Genomic DNA, 15,108 nt, shown 5'->3' with positions numbered 1-15,108 from the left:
AATAAATAATAATTTTCTACCAATTTCGTGCATTTCCGTCGTTTGTACTCCCTCATTTCGATTGTACTCTGTTAGAGAGGGATTGTAACTGAAAGACGTATTCGTCAATCATTTTTCAGCTATAAAATCATCACAATGATTATTTTTTTGAAAATGGCCGAGCTTTACTTTATAAATAAAAATTTTCTACGAATTTCGTATTTCGTCGTTTGTACTCCTTCATTTCGGATTGTACCTGTAAGAGAGGGATTGTACCTCTAAGTGACGTATTCGTCCATCATTTTCAGCTATAAAATCATCACAATGATTATTTATTTGAAAATGGCCGTACTTTATTTATAAATAATAATTTTCTACCAATTTCGTGCATTTTCGTCGTTTGTACTCCCTGTGATTTTTCTAAAAATGGCCGTACTTGGAAAAAAATAAAAATTTTCTACGAATTTCGTGCATTTCCGTCGTTTGTACTCCCTCATTTCGGATTGTACTCTGTTAGAGAGGGATTGTACCTCTGAGTGACGTATTCGTCAATCATTTTCAGCTATAAAATCATCACAATGATTATTTTTTTGAAAATGGCCGAGCTTTATTTATAAATAAAAATTTTCTACGAATTTCGTGCATTTCCGTCGTTTGTACTCCCTCATTTCGGATTGTACTCTGTAAGAGAGGGATTGTACCTCTGAAAGAGGTATTCGTCAATCATTATCAGCTATAAAATCATCACAATGATTATTTTTTTGAAAATGGCCGAGCTTTATTTATAAATAAAAATTTTCTACGAATTTCGTGCATTTCCGTCGTTTGTACTCCCTCATTTCGGATTGTACCATGTTAGAGAGGGATTGTACCTCTGAAAGAGGTATTCGTCAATCATTGTCAGCTATAAAATCATCACAATGATTATTTTTTTAAAAATGGCCGTACTTTTATTTATAAATAAAAATTTTCTACGAATTTTCGTGCATTTCCGTCGTTTGTACTCCTCATTTCGGATTGTACTCTGTAAGAGAGGGATTGTACCTCTGAGTGACGTATTCGTCCATCATATTCAGCTATAAAATCATCAGAATGGTGATTTTTCTAAAAATGGCCGTACTTGGAAAAAAATAATAATTTTCTACCAATTTCGTGCATTTCCATCGTTTGTACTCCCTCATTTCGGATTGTACTCTGTTAGAGAGGGATTGTACCTCTGACAGACGTATTCGTCAATCATTTTCAGCTATAAAATCATCACAATGATTATTTTTTTGAAAATGGCCGAGCTTTATTTATAAATAATAATTTTCTACCAATTTCGTGCATTTCCATCGTTTGTACTCCCTCATTTCGGATTGTACTCTGTTAGAGAGGGATTGTACCTCTGACAGACGTATTCGTCAATCATTTTCAGCTATAAAATCATCACAATGATTATTTATTTGAAAATGGCCGTGCTTTATTTATAAATAATAATTTTCTACGAATTTCGTGCATTTCCGTCGTTTGTACTCCCTCGTTTCGGATTGTACTCTGTTAGAGAGGGATTGTACCTCTGAAAGAGGTATTCGTCAATCATTTTCAGCTATAAAATCATCACAATGATTATTTATTTGAAAATGGCCGTAACGTATTCGTCCATCATATTCAGCTATAAAATCATCACAATGATTATTAATTTGAAAATGGCCATACTTTATTTATAAATAATAATTTTCTACCAATTTCGTGCATTTCCATCGTTTGTACTCCCTCATTTCCGATTGCACTCTATTAGAGAGGGATTGTACCTTTGAAGGACGTATTCGTTCATCACATTAATCTATAAAATCATTACAATGGTGATTTTTTTAAAAATGGCCGTACTTGGAAAAAAATAATAATTTTCTACGAAATTCGTGCATTTCCGTCGTTTGTACTCCTTCATTTCGGATTGTACTCTGTTAGAGAGGGATTGTACCTCTGAAGGACGTATTCGTTCATCATATTCAGCTATAAAATCATCAGAATGGTGATTTTTCTAAAATGGCCGTACTTGGAAAAAAATAATAAATTTCTACGAACTTCGTGCATTTCCGTCGTTTGTACTCCCTCATTTCGGATTGTACTCTGTTAGAGAGGGATTGTACCTCTGAAAGAGGTATTCGTCAATCATTTTCAGCTATAAAATCATCTCAATGATTATTTATTTGAAAATGGCCGTACTTTATTTATAAATAATAATTTTCTACGAATTTCGTGCATTTCCGTCGTGTGTATTCCCTCATTTCGGATTGTACTCTGTTAGAGAGGGATTGTACCTCTGAAAGAGGTATTCGTCAATCATTTTCAGCTATAAAATCATCACAATGATTATTTATTTGAAAATGGCCGTACTTTATTTATAAATAATAATTTTCTACGAATTTCGTGCATTTCCGTCGTGTGTATTCCTCATTTCGGATTGTACCATGTTAGAGAGGTATTTTACCACTGAGAGACGTATTCCTTCATTATATTTAGTTATAAAATCATTAAAATGATGCTTGGTTTGCAAATGCCGCGAGTTTATGTTACTATACTCAAGGCGTTGATTGACAAAACTTTCAGTACACCATATCTCTTAGCCCTATAAGGTACAAACAAAATAAAAAACGGTACAATCCGGTACTAACCTAGTACAATCCTTTGGCAATATAAAAAAATATATATTTTAAACTCACTTGCTAACTTCACACAGGTATCAACCCGGAGTTTCAATTTTGTGTCAGATGTGATATACGAGTATATGATGATAGGCACGCCCTTGATAACATCATTGAGTGGAACACACTTGGAAAAATGTGGGTGCCTTCGTTACACCTCTGCCTGGAATAATTATGTATTTGTTTTATTTCGTCATATATTGTCCGACGTTAACCCCTCAAGGGACAAATTCCGAGCAACTCTAATAACAAAAAAAAACTATAAGTAAGGTTACTCGACTTGAACATCAAATTTAGGGCACAGACTACAGTATACAGTATCCACGATGACACTATACCAAAAAAAATTAATGAGATATTACTTAAACCCAATCATGACTTCACATAAGTAAAAATCATAAAATTGGGATCTTTATATGCTGGAAGAAAACGGTTAAAATCAAACTCGCTGGTTAGTTAAATTGGACTTTAGAGGTTTCCGTACTAATAAAATATTTTAGATACATATATGCCTCACAAGTCTTCACTTTTCAGGGGTAGGCAGCGGTGTGGCCACACATTTTATTGTCTACATTAGGTCCTACGTAACAGGGCGCGACTTGCGAGTCCTTTGCCTCAATATAATCGGGATAATTCAAACACCATTGTTCAAAACAATGTAAAATATTTTACACGTTGTATTATACAGTTCTAACACAATAGATATTTATTATCACGTTTGAGGGAGTCATGGCAAATGAAACGTGATTTCTCTCATGGGAGACGAAGTGGGGACGAAGATGCTGAATAAAAGGTTTGATATTTATATGGATATATAACAAAATGATTTTATGAAGTCATTTTTTATAAAATATAGTAATAAATAGTATATTAATTAAGTTACAGAATATTTTTTCTATGAGAAAAGAGGTGGAAAACGTTCTTTATAGCATAGATCGATGAATAAGAAAATGGAGCACCGGACGTTATCCGATTTCCAATGCCTATAAACATCCATGTATCCATAAGAGGAACAGATTGTAAATGCGCTTCAGCCATTAAACATGGTGAGAACTGCTTTCTGAACTGGTGGTAGAGTTAATATTGACGGAATCTTAATAATATATAACATTTTACAGGTTTAAATAAATTATTTCATTTCGTTTCATTTAATTACTAGAGATACTTCAAACCGAAATTCTCACTAACAACGTGAACTACAATGAAAAACTGTCATATGACATCGGTTTTCTCTAAGAGAGTCATATTCTGGCCGAGTCGTATTACGGAAGCTGTACACGAATATATTATAGGATATGACTCTACAAAATACACATACTTCCCGCCTTTACCACCGAAGGAATACACAAAAGTGCAACTTTTTCAGCCACTTTTCACCATATGCCTTGATTCTGGCCATCAGGCCCGAATTCCAGATTTCAGATTATTATATTCCTTGATACTGAACAGTAAAACCGAATATCACTTTGCCCGACCCAGGAATCGAATCCGGGACTTCAGAGCGGTGATCGTACCGCTCAAGCAATACAACTTTCCTAACCGATGCAAACACCGATATGACTCTATATTTTTTTTTCTAAATACAAGTTATTAGGGTACATTTGCAAAAAGCAATATCTTATATAATGTACGCTTTATATCCCTACTTATTTATTAATCAATATACTTGACGATATAGTATAGTTATTATAGATACAATAAATTATATGCAGATGTTTCCAATCAACAATCTTATATTATTTTTGCTGTAGAAAAGGTTTAAAAGACCTTCACTAAAACGCAAAATTTCGCTAAAACGCAATTATTAATATAAAAAAAAAAAAAAAAATAAAAATGCTTTATTCATCACGTAGGCGAACATAGTTGCACTTATGATAAGTCAAGGTACATGAGAATATTCAATTATTACTTAATTAGATTAGCTTATATAAACAAAGACAATAAAATAAATGAAAAATATACTTAGTAACAAAGAAGCCAGCTCGGGCTGGCAGGGAAGAAGAAATAAAATTATGTATGTATGTATTTTTAAATAAGCAATAAGGGAGAAACGCGTCGCGATCCTCACCGGTGAGTGACAATAAAAAAGCCCCTAACCTAGCTAACCCACCAGCCTTCTCACTAACTACCCAAGCGATGACTACCCGAAGAAGAAAGACAGAAAGAAACTCCGGGCTTTATTTTTTGTCATCAATTGTCTATTCATTTATAATATTGTTATTAAATATATATATATATATTTTTAATAAGTCTTTTCTATACAAAGTCTGATTAATTATATAAGCTAATACACGCACATCACCGTAAAATTGCGGAGAAAATCCACATAAAAGTATTTAGCAATAACTAAAAACTAACGAAAAAACAATAATACTAAAAAATTATAAAAACTATGAAACAGTCAGTGTACAGCGTGCATACGCCTACATTTACAAACATAATATTTTCATTTCATATTTTGTCGCAGATCTTGGTCAATATAATTAAGATTATAAATTTTAAGGCTGGTGCAACAAAATGATCGGTCGGTCGTCTATTATACATTGATAATTCAATGAGTCAATATAAAATAAAATATGTCACATAAATTTAAAACTGTTACCCAGTATAATGTCAAAATTGTAGAAAGGTACACATGAGACGTTTATGTAGTTAATTTATAATATTGGCGTTAACATAGGGTTGGACAGGGTGTGCAGGACTGTTTTTCCAAACCGTCTGATCATCGAGGTAATCCTTTACATTATAATACCCCTTTGACATTAATTCGCGCTTAACATGACACTTAAATTTGTAGCCGGGCAGATTGGTTATTTCAAGAGGGATTTTATTATAGAATTTGATACAATTCGCTAGATAAGATTTATTTGTTTTACAGAGCCGGAAATTTGGAACAACTAGTTTATTCTTATTTCTAGTGTTCAAACAGTGCAAGTCACTGTTTTTCATAAAAGTACCTAGGTTCTTACGGACATACATAATATTTTGAAAAATGTATTCAGCTGGCAAAGTCAGTATATTCACCTCCTTAAACAGTTCTCTAAGGGAATCGCGAGACCGAAGGTTATAAATTGCACGAATCGCTCTTTTCTGTAAAATAAAAATGGTCTGCAGATCTACTGCAGTACCCCACAGAAGAATGCAATAAGACATAATGCTGTGGAAGTAAGCGAAATATACTAACCTTGCCGTAGCCACATCAGTTAAATATCTGATCTTCCTAATAGCAAAGACTGCAGAACTCAATTTACTCGAAATTCTTTGAATGTGGGGTCCCCATTGTAATTTCCTATCGATAGAAACCCCAAGGAAGACTGTAGAGGGTACTAATTCTAGTTTATTCCCGTCTAAATCAATATCAGTTCCATTAATCTTGTTCAGTAACGAGAATCGAACACATTTAGTTTTTGCTGCATTTAATAGAAGATTATTGGCAGAAAACCAGTCAGAAATCAATTTAAATACTTTATTTGGCTCTACAAAATTTCCTTCCCTTCTATTTAGTTTAAATATTAGTGAAGTGTCGTCAGCGAATAATACAACTTCAGCCATTTTGTTAATAATGTACGGTAGATCATTAATATAAACTAAAAACAGAAATGGTCCCAAAATTGAACCCTGGGGACCCCAATCCCAACTGTGGACCCTGCAGAGGAAACGTTGTTGATAAAAACTTTTGTTTCCGACCCGATAAATATGAAGATATTAGTTTAAGCCCCACTCCCCTGATGCCGTAATAGTGGAGCTTTAAAATGAGGGTTCCATGATCAACGCAATCGAACGCCTTGGAAAGATCACAAAATACCCCTAAAGCATCCTGCGATCCCTCCCAGGCATCCAACACAGCTTTAACTAATGCACGTCCTGCATCTTGCGTGGACCTACCCTTTGTAAAACCGAATTGCCTGTCATGTAGAATCTCATTTTTATTAAAGAACACCAGCATTTGATTAAGCATTAACTTTTCGAATATTTTACTTAAAGCTGGTAAAATAGAAATAGGCCTATAATTGGAGGGGGGTGTTGGAGCAACCAGTTTTAAAATTGGTACTACTTTACTTATCTTCATAAGATCAGGGAATATGCCGTCTCTTATGCAGCAATTAAAAATATCAGAAAGGATTGGGGCGATGCTAACTATCACTGACTGCAACGCTTTAACAGACAAACCCCAAAGATCTTCAGTACTCTTCATGTTTAAGCTCCTGAATACTTTTATAACATCATAATGAGTAACACATTCAAATTCGAAATTTGGAATTGATAAATCTAAATATTGTTTTAAAAATGACTCAGCTGCCTCTGGTGAGGATGGCAGACATTTTGTCGTCTCAAATGGTATGTTATTGAAAAACTTTTCGAAGTAATTAGCCACAGAATTATTGTCTGAAACTAGTTCGTCATTAATGTTTAATACAATCTTGTCATTACACTTAGTTTTGCCAGTTTCAGTATTAATTATTCTCCAAGTTGTTTTAATTTTATTATCCGATTTTTTTATATTTCTACTAATATAAGCAGCTTTGGCATACCTACATACACTTTTAAAAATTTTAGAGTATGTTCTTACATAATTAGTAAATTTGACATCAGGTGTAAAGGACCTTCTGTCATATAATTCGTATAGAACATCTCTACTACGCCTAATACCTTTGGTTGCCCAAGCACTGAAAGATAATAATAATGCGTACTACGTGTGTTTCGCGACAAACAGTCCATGAAAGTTTTCTATACACGCGTCTCCTTGAGGGTGGCACCGCCTATTGCGTCAACTCGTGCTTTGTTCGCTGGAAATCAACACTCTTGTTTAGAACTTTCTAACAACAGAAAAGCATTTGAAGGTTAAAATACAGACCATGTAAAAATTTTAAATACTTACCAATTAAAAACTAAAATTGTTCTTTAGTAAAAAAGGAGCTGTACAAAATATTAATAATGGACATCCACTAATTATATAAATTAAACAAAAGATTATTAATTTACTGAAAGATAAATTTAAATTTGAACTTCTTTGGATTCCAAGTCATAGTATTAAAGGAAATGATATGGCAGATAGTGAAGCTAAAAATGCCACAAAGGAACATGAAATCAATCGTTCAATAAAAAAATATACAATTTAACTTTTTTGGGACATGAAATGAAATATTGTGTACAGTGATGGAAAAATTAAATGTAACTTACCCGATATACTCAAAGAATCTTTAAGTGAATTAGGTTATAAACAAACAATTTGTTTTTTTTTTATTAATTATTGCTTATAAAGTAGTATAGCCTACTGATTGTATTATCCTACTGCTGTGTTTGCTTACAACCTTAGATGTTAAAGCTACCTAAGATAAATAAATAACAAAGATTGCGCTGATAACGTACACTATGGCCCGTTGGGTAATACGTTGCTTGGGCTTCTCCAAAACAATTTCTCCGGGACTAAATTGCGTAAGACATAATTGACTTTAGCTAGATGGCCGTTTGAAATAAGTAAGCGATATAATTTCTGCAATATACTTGAAAAATCGTGTCCCATGTGTGTGTGTGTATATGCTTTCAGTGTTATCGTATTCGAATGGGAAAAGGACATTATTATTAAAATAGATAAACAAAAATCCTTCTGACTGCCTCGGTGGCGTAGTTGTATTGCATGTCCGGTACAATAGCGCTCTGAGGTCCTGGGTTCGAATCCCGGGTCGGGCAAAGTGATATTTGGGTTTTTCTGCTCAGTATCAGGCCGGAGTCTGGAATTTGTGCCCGATATGGCGATAGGCTCGCCCCCTATCACATCATGGGACGGAACATACTTGGCGAAAAGTGGGTGCCCTAGTTGCGCCTCTGCATACCCCTTCGGGGATAAAATGCGTGATGTTATAAAATCCTTCTATATATACTATACCTACATAATTTTACTATTTATAAGTCTATTGGTATTTAACTGTCGCCTGTATCGTTGAAGAGATGGGTATTGGCATTGATATTGGCAGATCTAGCATCAATTTGAATCCAAAACAATTAATGTTATTTTTACATAGATTTTAATTGCTCAATTCAACAGAATTATAGTGAATCTCATTTTTGTGAAAAGAAAATGTATTTAAATACGCAAAAAACATGATCATAAATAGATATTCACAATTTGCAAACCGACATAAACTTTGTATAATTTATTTCAAAATTTCACATATACTGCAACAAGCGACCAACATGTGAGTCATTATCAAGATCAAACCACGTGGAAAATTGTTAGGCAAATTATTTATACTCAAACACTAACTCTAACGAAACCATTGCAGTGCTGTCCCATTACACAGGAAGGAAAGAATCACTGCCTGCCATCATGTAACTGTCTAAAACCATGTATAAATATAAAAATAGTAAAAAAATGAACACTCCGTAAATTATTTTAAAATATTTCAGTTTTATAAATCCTGCCATGTGACCCAAACAGGTTTCGACATAAAACATTCCGCTGTGAAAAAGGATAATATACTGTATTATACTGTCTGATAACTAAAAACTATTTTTATTACAAATCTACCACAACTCCTTTTAGTACTCTTCTTCACCTGTTCTTATCCCACTCCGTTGCGGGATTGGCGCAACACATTTGTCAAGAACGTTTGAGAAACGGTTTGGGTTGATTTCTAAGACAGACACTTACCTAACCTCAACCTTCTAAGGATTAAGTCCTCAAAAACTTAGAAAAACCTAAAGTGAAGGTACCTATACCACCAGTACTGCAAATACCATTTAAATGCCAAGTCTAAGATAAATGCAGTTTCTAAATGAATTAATTAAAGCAACATTGTATAAACGTCACTTCGGACCGTTTACATCGGTATTTATAGAATGTCATCTTCACAAAGATTTTATAAATGCAATTCAAGTTCGAATGGAACAAATGGATGGAAATGGTAAAGATAGTTATATAATACGTAAAAAAATTGTCTCGCCTCGGCCCCCAGCCGGGCAAGTGAAAATTGAAGGTGTCAAATACAGGCTGTGACGACAATTCCTGCCCTACCTGTCTTCTACGGGACTGGTTACGCAAGAGAACTCTCTCATAAAGGGAATAAAGATCATTATACACTGGAAATGCCATGCAGTCACAAAATAATATCCATCACTAACAATTTGTAATTATTTGTTTAAAATATTAAAAATATATTTTTCCTATTCTTATGAACACATATATTAGAGTAAGTTTTAGAGAGTCATCTCCTTAGTAGCAGAAAGCCGTGCCCAACATTGGGTCAGTATAATATCAATAAAACAGGATGAGTATGAAATAAGAATGCTTTCGTAAATTATAATCCTTTAAATTTATGGAAAGATAAAAAATAAGTAAATATCTGCTATAATCGTATTCTTTTTCAAGCTAATTTTGATTGACGTTATTAAGGCAACGTAACTTTAGTATTATTAATCAATCCAAATATAAATACGGACAAGTGCAATATGCTCTTGCGCAGGCAATGTTCCGTGGTGGCATTGCCAAGTTATTTAATATGCAATAAGCACTTAGTTTCATACTAAATGTTTGAGAGTAACCGCACGAATAATTTTGTAAATAGATGTACTTTGCCAAATAACGCAACATTTTGAGAATTTATTTGCATCTTATCGACACATGTGATTCATTAAGTTATTTCAATCTTTTCTTACGTCGTAAGGTTTGGCACCCATAATGTACCAGCGAAGCTCAGAGACCAAAGTTTATATCTAATATTAATAATTTTTTAATTACTCAATAATGCCAACTAATTTCTTTCTAATGTCAAATATTTTAGGATTTCCTTTACTAGTCAACAAGGCCGTATGTGCAGCAAAGAAAAAAATATCTATAATTACTGTATTTTAATTTTCAATTAAATATTTCTCGCTTATTCCTATCGTTTTATTCAAATACCTATAATTTATTTTACTCACAAATATGGAACAGATTCAATAAATTCAAGCATCATAATGTTGCCACATCCAGTGTATGAAATACGACACAACGCTCACATGTTTATACAAATTAATGACAGTATTTGGAGCAAGCAAGTACTCTACATGAATATGTAATCGCTTACCGAATCTTTTGTTTCGTATTCGGATGGCTTTTGTGTTTTATTGAAATGTATACATGCCATAATTAATTTGAATACATCGCTCGTGTTCTATTGTATGGCAGTTGATATATAAATATACTATGATTAGAACAAAAGTCTTCGCGAGTCGCGTGGTCAGGTAATTTTATTAGTAATTGAACTAATGTTAAAATGTAGCAAAAATAGTTCTTTTGATTACATGATTATAATAGTTTAAACGACTTATTAAATTGTTTGTACACACAAGATGATTTGAAAACTGCAGCAGATAGTTAGAGACAGCAAATATTGATTCGTAGATTTTAATGACAAGTTTTATTATCCGTATTCTGAAAATTATACGTACCTACCGATCACACATACGTCATCGGATATCGAACGACGATGTGTCTCGTTTTTAATCTTTTCATGAGATGTGTCCGATATATTTCATTCCTGGGCTGCCATCCGAAAATTAATTTCCATTTGCATGCCACGTCAATGGCAGTGCTTTAGTTTTGGGTAACATAATGTCGATTTGCTTTGTAGGGTGCCATCTTGCACAATATCAAACTTATTGCGAATTCAATATCAGATTGCATTTTGATCGCCCATATTTTTTTAATTATATGTTGCTAGCGATTCTACTCGCGTGAAAACTTTTCTAGGAGTAAATGTCCTAAATGCTAATCCACTTCATCTATAACTACGTACTAAACATCCAAATCCGAATTTATAATTTAGATTCTTAACTTGCTCTGAGTTTTAATCTATCGTATTCAACTCTACTTTAGCCTATTTTGGATACCCGGTATGGTCATAGGCTTGCAAGTCGTCGCTCAACACAATATCTATAGGTATATTTATAAACTCGGTACGTACTTGCCTTTACTTAAAGATGCAAACCTATGTTTATATTATATAGTTAGGCAAAATTTCGATTTTAAAATAAAACGTGAAAACCAATTCTTATCCAATTCATAAATTGGTCGATATTTTCTCGAATAATAGCATTTTCTGGCGATGCTAATAACCAATGCCACATGTTATTTTTTTTAAACGAGAAATATTAAATCCATTTGCCATTTAAAACAATTACAACAACAATTTATAGTTGAAACATTGCATTGTTACAATAACCATCAAAACAAATAAAACTAACGAATCAAATTACACGTGCTTGCTCACGTTGTATTGTTAGGAATTTCTCTAAGAAAAATCCTTATTTGAAGAAAAATGGTCACGTGGCCCGAGCGGTGGCTGCGGAGTGACTTATACATTTTTACGTCATTGACCTTCAAATAACGCGCTGTAACACCAGTAACCGAACACAGTATTGTAAGACATAATATGTTCCGGAAATATAAGTTTTACGTAGGCAGTGTTACAATTAATCGATGTTGCCATTTATATATATTTATTGCTATGTGTTGCAAATTTTGCCGAATCTTTCAGGACCTTTTAAATGTAAATGTTACGACTTGTGTTGTAATAGTTATTACTAAGGTATATAAATCTTAGTTTTTATTAAGAATTAATCTATTAAGTAATTGAGTATCAATCACCATGAAAAATTTACGTTCTCGGTAAATCTTAGTTACAATAAGGGAGAGAGTATAATCTATTTGATTAACATCTATGTTAAAAAGTAATGAATTCAATTAAGTACTCCGATAAAGATGAATTAATCCCTCGAAGGTAATGCCGATAAGATTCAGATCACGCGCCGCCCAATGTCAGAGACGTTGCCGAATGGGGCTGTCGATGCCAGTGAGTTGCGCCACCACTCGTCTGCCGCCTATATAATGTCCAGTTATTTGGATCGACAGTATTCCCTGTTCACTACCGGCAGAAACAAACAAACCTAGCAAAATGATGAAGATCGTAAGTTCAAACTATTATAATAATAAATAGTAGAAACAAAAATGTTACAAAATTTACAAGCGTTATCGAAATAGAAAGTAACATTAAATAATAAGTTTTCCTATTCAATAATTTTCCAGATTTTGTGGTTAATGTTGTGACTAAGTTGCTTGGATAATAATATTATAATACTAGTGATACATTTCATTGATCCTTAAAATATATATTTAAAAAAATTACCTACTAATTATTTGAATTTTCAGATCGTCGCCCTCTCCGCCCTTCTGGCTATCGTCGCCGCCAAGCCTTCCCTGGTGAGCGCTCCCCTGGTCGCAGCCGCCCCTGCCGCCGTGGTCACCGCTTCCAGTTCTCAATACTACCACCGCATCAACAACGGCTTAGCTGCCTACGTCGCTGCCCCTGCTGCGTATGTCGCATCTCCCTACGTAGCTGCTTCTCCCTACGTAGCTGCTTCTCCCTACGTTGCTGCCGCCCCCTACGTGGCCGCATCAGCCCCGATCGTCGCCGTTTGAATTCCGAACCTTGCGTATTAAAATGATTCACACAGCATAATTAAGTCTTTTATTGATTGTGTACAAAACCTTTTTTGGCCTGTGTCGATGACAATACGCTCACCCCTATTACATGGGACATAATATAACCGTAAAAGTGTAGATGTGTTAAAACGCCTCTTAGAAGCAAAAATGCTTGAGACAGGAAAGACCAACATATAAGGGTTTCCTAAAATTAAAGTTACTAAAATCTATTACAGGCAACAGTTTATCATAAAATAAAACCTAATAACTATTATAATACATTCCTACCAAACTATGTGTGCAAACTTTAAAAAGGTACTTGAATAATTATATAATTATAAATGTCATTTATATAAAATCATACGTTTTGTATTACCATCCGAAATACTTCTAAATAAGGTCGGAACTTGTAAGGATTTATCCTAGGCATAAGACACGACGAAAAGCTTAGGAAATAAAGGGGTCGAAGTTAGAAAAAATAACAAAACACCGTATTATGTTTTTATACAACACAAAAAAAAAAAACAAAAACATGGATAGTGGGCTTTGTTAGGACTCGAATTTCTTCGGTCACACACTACCCAGGTTTAAAAATTAAAAACGTGTTAATTGAAAGAAGTTACGTTGTGTATACTCTCACGTTGAAAGTACTTTCAAATCAATCTATTTGTTTCGCTCGATGAGTTTCTTTGTAAGAATAATTATAACGAAATCGTTTTATAGCGTGAAAGGTTAGTCATAGGACTAAGTTAAATCACGTGCAAACAATTTACATGCAAATTCATTATATTTTAAAACATACTTATCCTGCCTGATCAAAACACACACACACACACACACACACACACAACATCACGCATTTTATCCCCCGAAGGGGGTATGCAGAGGGCGCAAGCATGGCACCCACTTTTCGCCAAGTGTGTTCCGTCCCATGATGTGATAGGGGCGAGCCTATCGCCATATCGGGCACAAATTCCAGACTCCGGGCTGATACTGAGCAGAAAAACCCAAATATCACTTTGCCCGACCTGGGATTCGAACCCAGGACCTCAGAGCGCTGCCGTACCGCGCATGCAGTACAACTACGCCACCGAGGCAGTCCTGATCAAAACATATTTTAATAATAGTTTTTTTTTAATCTATTGCAAGGATAGGTTTTATGGTTTAGCTTTATGGTTAGTAAGATGAAGAAGTAGATGAAGTAGTGCCTTTTTAACTGATCCCAGCGATCCAATATGTGTGCAAAGCCCTTTGCTGAGTCAACTCTGAAAAAGTTTATATGACTATAAATGATATTTAGCTAGGATTCTTCTTATAAGCGGGAAACTTATAACTTAATCGATAACTATTTTTATTTTTTTAGAATAAATACTCGCGGTATAGTGAATAGTTTGTTGTTGAACTGTATTATTTCAATCTTATGTCTTGATTTCTGTCAATTGAACTGCATATAAAACCGAACAGAAATAATTCGTGGCACTTCAATGGTACTTTGTGCATATAAATATTATAAAAATAAGTAGAGGAAAACATCGTGAGGAAACCTGCATGCCCTGAGAAGTTCTCTATAGGAATTTGGAGGGTTGGTGTGAAGTCTACCAATCCGCACTAGGCCAGCGTCGTGGACTAAGGCCTAATCCCTCTTAGTAGAGTAGGCCCGTGCCCAGCAATGGGACAGTATTTAATACAGGGCTGATATAATTTATATTATTGTTATTAAGTCATGTTGCAATTAAAATAAGCATGTGTACGATAAACAAGTGAACGGTTGACAGGTTTTTGTGCCGAAACATTTAATATCCGGCTATCTGACATTATGTATCACAATAGTAGGTAGATAGTGATTAATAGGTACAGGCTACAGATTTAATCCACGCCTTGTTTTTATAGATTCGCATATTGAATTATCGGAAGGTTTTAATTTATAAAAACTTTGTGATATGCATATTAGCGTAGATATTAATATGAAGCACTTAATAC

At 34.1% G+C, this 15,108-nt stretch overlaps 1 protein-coding gene across 1 annotated transcript; it reads left to right on the top strand.

Annotated features, from left to right (window-relative positions):
• The first annotated feature begins 12,504 nt into the window (after window positions 1-12,504).
• On the top strand, window positions 12,505-13,165 carry LOC119189445 (cuticle protein 38-like). The gene is made up of 2 exons (XM_037439040.1): window positions 12,505-12,613; window positions 12,856-13,165. The coding sequence occupies exons 1-2, from the start codon at window positions 12,602-12,604 to the stop codon at window positions 13,123-13,125; spliced, it is 282 nt and encodes a 93-aa protein (XP_037294937.1). The 5' UTR covers window positions 12,505-12,601; the 3' UTR covers window positions 13,126-13,165.
• The last annotated feature ends 1,943 nt before the right edge of the window (window positions 13,166-15,108 follow it).

This window comes from Manduca sexta, chromosome 15, assembly GCF_014839805.1.
Source record: "Manduca sexta isolate Smith_Timp_Sample1 chromosome 15, JHU_Msex_v1.0, whole genome shotgun sequence".
In the NCBI taxonomy this organism is placed as follows: domain Eukaryota; kingdom Metazoa; phylum Arthropoda; class Insecta; order Lepidoptera; family Sphingidae; genus Manduca; species Manduca sexta.
The sequence above is the reverse complement of the archived record's forward strand: the minus strand, read 5'-3'. Positions and strand labels throughout refer to the sequence as shown.